Raw genomic sequence first — 10,757 nt, forward strand, 5'->3', positions numbered from 1 at the left:
ATAAAAGGTTGAAATCTGGATATAACTTGTAGAAGCATTCCGAAGAAAAGATGTTTTAAGATATTTATAGACAATTAAGGAGTGTATACCATTGTCAAGGACACTCAGACAGAACATATCCCTACAAACATTATCAGAATTATATGTAAGGTGAATGTGAATTTTATGCTCACTTCACTTAATAATTAACATGTATCTTATTTGCGAAATCAACATGAACCATTCAAATCAAATGTGTCGATGGATAATACTAGTACTAAGCCAATCCTTGGTTTTAAAAAAGAAATCATTTTTCGTAACACCTTTCAATTTGGTTTTCGTACAATCAAGAAATTGCATAAGAGTGACCAACCTAAACAGAAAGTTTAAAATTCACATATTTTACTTCAATAAATATATCACAGTAAGTTTGAGAGTATGCATAGAGAGGTTTACCATCAGCCAAAAAGAATGCTGGATGGTATGTTATGTTTTAGTTAGTTTATGAGACAACTTGAGCACATGCATGCCTCAGATACTTTTTGTCAAACAAAATAAAACTTGAATTGTGAAGACAGAAAACATTGAAACTACTCCACCTAAGATTGATTCCACTTTATGACCATATCTTCATACCAAATTCATGTCATATCAAGTGGAAGGGACCACAGAGAGGTCCAAGCGCCCCGTCCATTCTTCACCTGGCTTCAACGTGATTGGTTTCTCTATCGCTGCACCATCCACGCACACCATCTGTTTGTACTCTTCATCCCCCAAATCCACTATCGCCTTGGACTTTTTCTCCCACGGATTCCAAACAACTATGCAACACCAAACTTGGTTAGTTTCACCTGTTACATTGCGTACCAAAATTTCACTAACCTACCAACATCATTCACCATTTCATTTGGAAGTGCAAGGAACCATACCAACATCTGGGAGTCCTTCCTTTCTTATGACAATTGTCTGCTTCTTTTCGTGGTCCAGAACAGCCACCCCACTGCCACCAGAATCAAGATACACTCGATCCACCTGATACATCCCGACAATAACATAAAAATAATCAATGTCACACTATTTCAACAATAACAGAACCAGGTCCTGAGTTGTTGTCTCACCTCTGATTCAAACGTCAATGCATCTCCTTGTTCTGTGAAGCGTTCTTGGTTGTGCAAGTTGTCTAGATAGTCTAGAGTTTCCAATCCTTCCACCCTCACTTCACTGCCAATGATTGTCAGAGATTATCGTGCTTGTTCAAATATTGCATATTGCAAATACTAGAAAATTACTTATGTAAAATTGATCACCATGATCACATTTAGTCACGAACCTGATATCAGAGACAGAGTAATATGTATGGTACGCAAAGGAGAAACTGAAGGGCTTGCTATTGACGTTCCTGACGCGAGAAATCAGAGTCAAATATCCATTTCCTGCCAAAGAGACCCTTAACCGAAGTTCGAAGCTGGACAAAATACTCCAGATCAGTATCTCAAATATTAGGAGATTCAACCGACAATTTAGGTGGGATGCCAAAAAACATGATAAAACTACCCATGTTTGCGATTGAGGTCCCCCACATGTGGTTGGGGTCTCGGCACTTACGCCAACAATTCATTTACTTTTTATTTTTCTTGCGATGTGAATTCTTGGACTGATTCGAGTTTTCGACAAGAAAGTGTCATAATTTAGCATATTTCCTCACAATTTATGTTCATGTTTTTCTTGTCTATATTCAAAAGATAAAGTGTGGGTTCGGAGTAAGTAAACACATAATATGCATTTAATTTCGAACCTATGTGGCCATATTTTCAGATCATCTTCGGTTGGTTTGAGCAGCAAATCAATATGGGCTTTTTCACCGGAATCAGTGGGTAACGGTGGAGGATTTTGATCGATTACCCATATTTTGTTCCTGGCAAACCCATGATGCTCTAATGATCCACGGTTTCTGAACTGGAAAAATAAAATTACAAGAAATCAAAGAAAAAAAAAAAACCTTGTTTATCTAACTCTGTGTATGTAAGTTTTTCTGTTACTTATTCTTGGGCTATGAATATGTGCAATTTACTTTTACAAAGTATTATTCGACATTCAAATTATACCTGAGGGAAACAGATAGCAATTCCTCCTCGTAATGGTTTGAGAGGGCTTATGATTGCCTGAGAAAGAAAAACACCACATATACAGAGAAAATTACATCCTCAATTAAAAGCTAATTAAATAATTGATGAGTCTAAAACAAAACAAAAAAAAAAGTAAAAAAGCTAATTATGTTTACCTTACTACTAGTGAACAAAAGCTCCTCGCCACGTTCCCATTTCCATGAAAGAACCTGCCCTCCGTGCAAACTAACCTAAAAGTGTCACCCACGCTAACATCAATTTATGAAAACAGTTATTTCAGAATCAAAAAGGAAAGAAATCACTATATCTTCTGGGATGGCATGATCTGGGTAATTTCTATCTGACACATAATGACATTTTAAAGCTCGTATACAAGTTTCAAAAACATGTAAAGTAGAAATTGATCTCAACACATAATCATTTACTATACAACAATTTCTGCAAAAAAGGTGGTGAATGTAAACGATTAGTGAGAGTTAAAAGAATCTGACCCTTGCCGAGGCTCCTCGATGGTTCCGCAGAACCACTAGGCCTATTCCATTCCTATCCTTGGTAATTTCAACCGCTCTTATATCATCACTTCCAGCCCCAGAATGATTCATGTCCAAACTCTTCGCTGATTGTGTAAACTGAAGAAGCAAGAAACGGTATCAGTATCACTATTCTCGATCCCTTTAAGCGTAGGAGTTCAAAGCTGCTTCCCGTGATGATAGGAAAAAAAAGATTAACAAGTTCAGCTGCACGAAGCAGGTGAAAAACCACGGGTTTCCCATCACACCTTCCTCGTGAAAAAACCAAGTTATCCCACGAAAATTGATACCAAAATCGCAACTTTTCAACTACCAACTACCTTCATCCTTAATCTTATCTAATAACCCGTAGTAAGGGTCAATTCTCGAACTACGGTCAAACACAGACGCATGAAACAATAATGGCTGTGATTGCTATCTGAATTTGTACTATGTACCAACGGAAACAGCTACCATGGTAAAAACAGGTGTTAATGATATCCAAATTCCAATTCTTCCAGTTATACAATCCAAAAATAACCTCATTCAAACAGAGTTTCACTCATAGCCCTCGAATTAAACATGTGATCATGAGTATTATAATAATCAAATTAAGCTAACAATGAGAAACCAAAAAATTATTTACCTAAAACTCAAGCAAGCAGAGTTGAAGTAGAAGGGTTCCGAGTTTCAACCCCTGCTGTGAATAACTGTAATATGATTATGAACATGTGACTGCAATAACAGACTTAACTACCCGGTTATTTAACAGTGTCTGAGTTTTGTTTTTAAAGGAGCTCGTAGTAGGCATAATTTAAGCTTCAACAATGGTCTCCTTCTGTTTTTTTTACAGAAATTATATAGATTATGGACCATTCAAGTAAGTAAGTACTAGAGGCCTAAGCCAATTGCTGGTGATGGTAGAATTATGGAATGATGGAAATAACCATCAATCATTCGGACACTGAAGATAGTGACTCGAAGTCATACCCTTAATTAGATTGCAGTGGACCTAACATGCAATTGACACCATGGTCACTTTTTGAGTCTGTAAAATTATCTTATGCTAGAAAAGAGAGGAAGAACTATGGTTGTACTTCTCATTCACAATGTGGGTTGAAGGAGAAAATTTGTGAATGAGAAAAAGGAAGATTGGGTTGGGATGGGAGCGAGGGCCTTATCCTTCGGCATTGGTACACTTTCTGGTTCGACATGCATGAAAGTGATATGACAAAAAATAAATACAATAGAAAAATTAACTCGTGGACATGATTGCCTCTTGAAAACCACATTCCTGACACTTGCCTGCTGCTAATCGCATGTGGTCCAATAATCGACATGTCCACCTCACACTTTATTGACTAGTTTATAATTTTACATACACAAATGAGAATTAAATCTTTATTGAAAGTGACAAAATTATATCATGTAGATTCAGACTTTAGAACAGAATATTTTGGACCCCAACTGCATTCTCACTTTACCGTATATAATAATTTGTTCTCAGGGAAATTTTATCGCGTTAAAATCCATTTTTTACAAGCCAAATAGCACAAGCTGAGCCCCTTAGGCAACTTTGACAAGTGCTCTTTGAGTTTCTTTTTGCCCCTCCTATTTAAATGCAAAATTATAATTCGACTCATTCCAATGTATGAAACACGTTATTTCAAACTTACGGTATTAAATTTTAGGTGATATATCAAACAGTTATGTTGATTGGATTAAAAAGTCAGAACACATCACATGTAATTTAAAACAGTTCATCTTTTTATTCTTTCTTTTAGTTTTGGAAAACGTATTCCATAAATTATTAAAGTATAAGAATTTTTATTTGAAATTTTGGAAATAGAATGAATTCCAATTTCACATATATTTAAAGAAAAAAACATATTTAATTCAATATTTTAATATAAAAAACTATTTGTCAAGTGAATACAAAGGAGTGTCAAAGAAAGATTGTTGGATGGAAAAACATTTTGGCAAGTTACATAATTAGATTTAATGTTATTTTTTCATTTCAAGAAGAAATACAATGAAATAAAAACTATTTTGTGTTGTTATCACCGAACATTAAAAATGTATTATCTTAATACTTTAAAAAAAAAATTAGTATATTTTAAAATTTAGTGACCACGATTTATTTTGAAGATGAAGCAAAAAAAATCAAAAAAATACACAGCAAAAAATATAAATTCTACGTCTTTAATGTTCTTTAAGAATTTTATATTTCAATAAAATAGGATACATGTCTATCTAATTTCTCCACTCAATATAATTATTTAACTTCTCCACTTAAAACAATGTAAACATATATTCTTTTAATTTTAAAAGCATTATTTTAAAATTATATTTTTTAAATAGTATTATTTAAATTAAAAGATGGGATACAAACACGAGAATGCGTGTTTTTTTATAGCATTACATCGTAACAATTATTTATTTATATAATATTTTTCATTTTATCTTAATAAAATTTTAAAAATTATATTATAAAATTTACCAACATAAGAATAAAGAAAAATAGAAACCAACTTAAAATATAGTAAATTAAAAAAACGAAAGAATCAGCATCTAAACTAAAAGAAAAATAATAAATAATAATAAAATCTATTTTTTTATAATTATAATTATAATTTTATTTTATTTTAAAAAAGTAAACAACACGTATATTTTCCCTAGTATATTATTAAAGAAAAATATAAGATCACATGGCAAAAAGATATAAACAGATACACAATGTTTGTATTTGAATCAGCTTTTAGTAAAAAAATATAAAATCTCCTATTCATTAAATAAAATCAGTTCCCTAATATTTATTTTAAAATATTTGTATTAGTAAATTCACGCAAAAGTAAAATTAGATTCAGATTTCAAGTAAAATAAAACTTAAAATTTAACAACTTAAATGAAATAAATATGGTGGAGAAAAAACTCATTAAAGGTTGGTTAATTTAATAAAAAAAAATGTTTCAACAAGTGAATACATACTTCAAATTTATAATACGGCTAAAAAGTCAAATATTTTAGAGTAAATAGAATGTTTACAATATTGCAAAGAATATACATTCGATTATTTTTAGTCCTTATTTTACAGTTCATTCCACTCAAAATTAGAATCTTTAGAAAAACAGAGATGTAAAACGTTTTTACATTATCATAAATCATATATTTTAAGTTTGCTTATTTTTACCAGAATATCTCAAAAAACATATGAATAATAATGACATAAAATATATATTTGTATTTCAATGTAACAAATATTTTTTTCTTAAAACTTATAAGCGTTTTGTATGTATTCTCAATGGAAAATTCTTATATATCATTTCACTATAAATAATTGTTTGAGTTGAGTTCGTTTCTTTCCGTTGAGTAGAACTTTCAAATATTAGACTAATAAGAAGACTCAACAAAAAAGAATAAATTAATTAAAAATATGACACAAGTAATATAAATAAATGATGTTAGCAAATTAATTTGAAATTTAATACAAAATCACATTAAATTGATCAAATCATTGATAAAATTTGTGATTGAATTACTTGAATTTTTTTATACCAAGTATTTATTAATTTTGTTAGAAAACTCCATTATCCATTTTAGTGGATCTTTTTCTTTTAATCATACTTTCTTATCTATAACTAGCATAGGTGCGGATAGCGCATGTGTGTATGTATTTCTTACATATACATAATATTATATTAGTAGGTAATGATATTATAATATTATTAAGTTAATATATAAAATAAAATTATATTTATTAGAAAAAAAATAGAATATATCAGTAAAGATAATGGTTGATAAATAGGAAAAAAAAGAATAAATAGATATAGACGATTTTATACAAAATTTGTAAAAATAACGGTCAATTTTTAAAAATTTAATAAATAATTATATTTTAAAGGATAAAATTAAAATTTTGAAATTGTGGACTAAAAAGAGGAAATCCTCTTTATTTATTGTTATAGATAATAAACATGAAATTCAATTAAAAAAAAAAAACCCTTAGTAAAGTATTACTTGAATAAAAAAACGCTAATAAATTATATCGATAGTTTAAGTTGTGCAACTTGATTTAATCAAATTAATATTGATAAAATGAATTGATCTATTGGATTTATAATATTCTTATTTTTAAATTTATAATATTCTTATTTTTAAAGTAATAATTATAAAAACTAATAAATTTATATTAATAAAAAATCACCCATAAACTAAAATATGTATTTAAAATGTTAACACGAAGGTACATAAATAAGAGGTGAGCTGTTGTGGGTTGGGGGCAGAGAGAGAATCCGTATCAAGTTCAATCGTCTACGAAGTTTCCGGTGGTGAATAGTCTCTGAGAATCGTCTCTGAAAATGAACGACGCAGATGTCTCCAGGCAAATCCAGCAGATGGTGCGGTTCATCCGCCAGGAAGCAGAGGAAAAAGCCAACGAGATCTCTGTCTCCGCCGAAGAGGTATCTCTTCATTGTACGGTTTTTTCCTCTTTCGATTTCTAATTCATTCTCTCAAAACGAATCCTGCAGGAATTCAATATCGAGAAGCTGCAGTTGGTTGAAGCCGAGAAGAAGAAGATCAGGCAAGAGTACGAACGAAAAGAGCGCCAAGTGGAAATTCGCAAGAAGATGTAACTTCTAACTACCTTTCTATCCCTTTTTTTTATATTGTTTTTGTCTCTGTTAGTTTGAAATTCATTAGGATTGTTCGTCAGCTGGCATTACTTGAAATCAAATTCTGGAGACCAAGTCTTAGTCGTATAGATCTTGATCCTTGCTTGTGATAATACTGCAATGTCTATTTACTGTGATTACTGGTACAGCAAAAGCTTTATAGAACCAGATTCAGTGCAATCAGTCCAGTTATTTTTTCTTGTGATCACTCATTCGGTGTATTTATAATTGAACTGCTTCGAAGTGTTTTTAGTACTACAATATGACTTGTCAGATCTTAATTGAACAGTTCCGAATTGCTGAATTCGCGAATGCATGCAATTTAGATCACTTGTGAAATAGCCTACTGGATCCTTGTCGTCTTTTCGTAATATTCAATAAAAACAATAATTAATGTTAGTTCCATTTTTTTATTTTTGCATTTGGAAAATGTGGCCATAGGTTTTGGTTTAGTCTCTTTTATTTACTTATTTACTTTGTTTGGGTTTGAATAGTTGATGTTCAATTTCCTTCAAGCTACTGACATCTGTGCAAATTACTTGAAGTCAAGGATATTGTCGAAGTTTGATGAATGAGATTGAGGGTTTAGTTCAGATAGACGTATTTTTAAAACACAGATCTGAGTGTTGTTCTTCAAAGTGGCAAAAACAGTGCTGCTTGTGATAGTTTATGTTTTAAGGCACAATTCACTGTTTGTTGCAGTGAGTACTCGATGCAGCTGAATGCTTCTCGAATTAAAGTTCTTCAAGCTCAGGATGACGTGATCAGTTCCATGAAAGAAGCTGCATCCAAGGAACTTTTGAGTGTGAGTCATCATCATGATTGGACTATTACTCATCATGATCATGTGTACAGAAACCTTCTTAAAGATCTCATTGTTCAGGTCAGTTAAATGTTTAGTATGTTACACCTACTTATGGTTCGATACTTTTATTTTACTGTTTTCCAAGTATTGATATCAGATTGTTGTTTACATTTTTTTAGTAAAGCCTTGCACAGAGACAAATGTTATGGTTATTTATTTATTGTACCTCTGTTTTGTGTTATTTGTGATGATGCCACAACATTGTATCTATAACTAATATTTTCATTGCTAATTGCTATTACCTGGAGACGCCATCGTATCAACGTCAGTGATTTTTTTGTGATAGGAACTCGGGCATTACGAGATGCTTGGTGGAATATTTAAGTGTTTGGTTCTCTTCTCTTAATACCTAGTCTTTTAGGGTGGGTTCCCCAAATGCGTGGATAGTTATCAATTCGTATCAGCAAAGGTTGTTGGTTTCTTGGACGGGGGCTATCTATGGAGGGTTTTGATTAACAAGGAAGTTGAGTGAAGTTCAGCAAATGAAGTGTCATAGAATGAAAGCTACCAAAATGTCTACTCTTAGGAGTGGTGCTATGATAGGGTATTATGGAATGCCAAAGTCCCATATGAAGTAGTATGGGATGTGTAGTGGAGTATTTAAGTGATTGGTTCTCTCCCCTTAATACTTAGATTTTTAGGACGGGTTTCCAAGTGCCTGGGTACAGTTGATTGAATCATTACTATTTCTTGATTCCTGACATGGAACCAACCTTGTTCTCCATATTGTGTTCAATGGCATGGGTTCAATTCCTGTTCTAACCTCTTACCCATACCTGGTCAACCTGACCTTTTTAAGCCTTTATAATGATACGTTCTGTTAGACTGCTGTTTACAGATCACCTTCTATGCATAAGTATATGTAATGTTTGGGTACATTTTGAGTCATAACTATTTCCTGCTTCCTGACATGGGAACCTTTGGTCTCCGTGGTTTGTTTGATGGCATGGGTTCAATTCCTGCCCTACATGACCTTTTTAAACCTTTGTAATGATACATTCTGCTAGATTGCTGTTTATAGATCACCTTCTATGCTTGTATGTGTACTTGAAATATAATGTAAGGGCTGTGTGTTGCAGTGTTTGCTAAGACTGAAAGAACCTTCTGTCTTATTGAGATGTCGGAAAGAGGATCTGCACTTGGTAGAGCATGTGCTGGATTCTGCAGCACAGGAGTATGCTGACAAAGCAAATGTTGATCCCCCAGAGATCATTGTTGACAATCAAGTCTATCTTCCTCCTGGACCCAGTCATCATAATGCTCATGATATCTACTGGTAAAGTTGTGTTACAATTAAATCATAACTAATTGTTCAGAGATTTACTTTCTTACCCTATGCTTTACTTTTTTCCTCTTGGTTAATTATAATTTAACATTGTCTTATGAGAAAAGCATCACTTTTAAATATTCTGTACGTAGTAATTCATACCCACAACAATTAATGATTCTTCTGAAAATCGGATTAGCTGCTTAGATATTTAAATTTCAGTTGTATTGTAGCACACCTGATTTTTTTTTGTTGATATTCAGTTCTGGTGGCGTGGTGCTAGCTTCTCGTGATGGAAAGATTGTGTGTGAAAATACTCTTGATGCACGACTTGATGTAGTGTTTCGTAAAAAGCTCCCTGAGGTAAATTTTTTGTGCGTAGTAATTCTTATTCTGTGATATGTATCCTCGATGTTAGATATTTTCTGCTGAGTTGTTTATGCAGTTGACTTCCATATTATTTCCAAGTAGAAAAGTGGAGTTGTTTTTTTTAGATATTGAAACTTTGACACTGAAATTAAAAAAAAAAAAAAAAAATAAGGGAAACTTCAGGCAAATCATTTGCTCTGATGGCCTCCACCTAGGACAAGTAACCTTGCTATTGCTCTCACTCAAATAACTTCGGTGTAGCATTATGTTTCACATCTCAATTTACGTATTTTCTTGGGTAGTGCTATCCAGTTAATTCCACAAACACATATACATCGTAAACCCTTTAATCCAATTCATTATTTGCCAACTTTCTCTCTAGTATGTTTACTTTTGCATATTCTTTAGGATGATAAATTTGGTTAGTCATTAGATAGGTTGAAATTATGATAGCCAACATTCTTCTTTGTTTTATTTATTTTTTTCTTCTTGGGAAAGGGTGAAGGGGTATAATTATTTTGAGATGATGAGCTGGTAAATCATGTCAAACGATTAGATTCTTATGAAGTTTCTTTCTCCTTGTTGCAGATCCGAAAGCAGCTCTTTGGACAAGTTGTTGCTTGAGGTTTTCAATTGTATTGTTTCGTTACCCCTAGAGATTGTTTATATCCCGAAGTATAAGCTTGTCTTGGACCTGAATAGCTTTCGGACCGTTGAATTATAATTATTGTCTTTTGAATAACACCATTTATTGTTATTTCAGTTGCTCCCATATAGATTATGATGGGGGCATGTGGTGTTCTAAAATTTCTTTAGTGATTATTGCTATCACCGTGACTATAAGTGTTTGCTCTGGCCCATTGCTGCTTTGAGCTTACTGGTATCATGTAGCATATATATAAACATTGAACACCAGTACATTACTGTCAACATTGCGACAGAAATATAACTGTTCTCTTGTCGTATCTA

General features: G+C 32.4%; 2 protein-coding genes across 5 annotated transcripts; one reads left to right on the forward strand and one right to left on the reverse strand.

Annotated features, from left to right (window-relative positions):
- Window positions 1–344: 344 nt before the first annotated feature.
- Window positions 345–3,760, reverse strand: LOC114176999 (putative glucose-6-phosphate 1-epimerase). Of its 4 annotated transcripts, none has more exons than XM_028062212.1 (9): window positions 3,261–3,760; window positions 2,597–2,734; window positions 2,261–2,335; window positions 2,085–2,141; window positions 1,775–1,935; window positions 1,310–1,444; window positions 1,098–1,200; window positions 909–1,011; window positions 345–830 (listed from the first exon to the last, which is right to left on the reverse strand). In XM_028062212.1, exons 2-9 carry the CDS (start codon window positions 2,705–2,707, stop codon window positions 631–633), a joined length of 945 nt encoding a protein of 314 aa, XP_027918013.1. In that variant the 5' UTR covers window positions 2,708–2,734; window positions 3,261–3,760; the 3' UTR covers window positions 345–630. The 4 variants fall into 4 exon arrangements, with proteins under 4 accessions (XP_027918013.1, XP_027918011.1, XP_027918012.1 ...); XM_028062210.1 differs by lacking the exon at window positions 3,261–3,760 and adding an exon at window positions 2,956–3,150; XM_028062211.1 differs by lacking the exon at window positions 3,261–3,760 and adding an exon at window positions 2,956–3,133 and having other exon boundaries at window positions 345–800.
- A 3,096-nt stretch (window positions 3,761–6,856) lies between these two features.
- On the forward strand, window positions 6,857–10,757 carry LOC114175383 (V-type proton ATPase subunit E-like). Its single transcript, XM_028060154.1, has 6 exons — window positions 6,857–7,074; window positions 7,144–7,244; window positions 7,990–8,170; window positions 9,232–9,428; window positions 9,683–9,782; window positions 10,377–10,757. The coding sequence occupies exons 1-6, from the start codon at window positions 6,973–6,975 to the stop codon at window positions 10,410–10,412; spliced, it is 717 nt and encodes a 238-aa protein (XP_027915955.1). The 5' UTR covers window positions 6,857–6,972; the 3' UTR covers window positions 10,413–10,757.

This window comes from Vigna unguiculata, chromosome 3, assembly GCF_004118075.2.
Source record: "Vigna unguiculata cultivar IT97K-499-35 chromosome 3, ASM411807v1, whole genome shotgun sequence".
Lineage (NCBI taxonomy): Eukaryota > Viridiplantae > Streptophyta > Magnoliopsida > Fabales > Fabaceae > Vigna > Vigna unguiculata.

Excerpts from the sequence above, each read along its gene's own strand:
- LOC114175383 (XM_028060154.1), top strand. The coding sequence starts at position 6,973 with ATGAACGACGCAGATGTCTCCAGGCAAATCCAGCAGATGGTGCGGTTC. Across the intron at positions 7,245-7,989 it reads GTGGAAATTCGCAAGAAGAT|TGAGTACTCGATGCAGCTGA; the intron begins GTAACTTCTAAC and ends TGTTTGTTGCAG. Across the intron at positions 9,429-9,682 it reads AATGCTCATGATATCTACTG|TTCTGGTGGCGTGGTGCTAG; the intron begins GTAAAGTTGTGT and ends GTTGATATTCAG.
- LOC114176999 (XM_028062210.1), bottom strand. Across the intron at positions 2,142-2,260 it reads TTTTGTTCACTAGTAGTAAG|GCAATCATAAGCCCTCTCAA; the intron begins GTAAACATAATT and ends TTTCTTTCTCAG. Across the intron at positions 831-908 it reads GGAAGGACTCCCAGATGTTG|GTGAAACTAACCAAGTTTGG; the intron begins GTATGGTTCCTT and ends GCAATGTAACAG.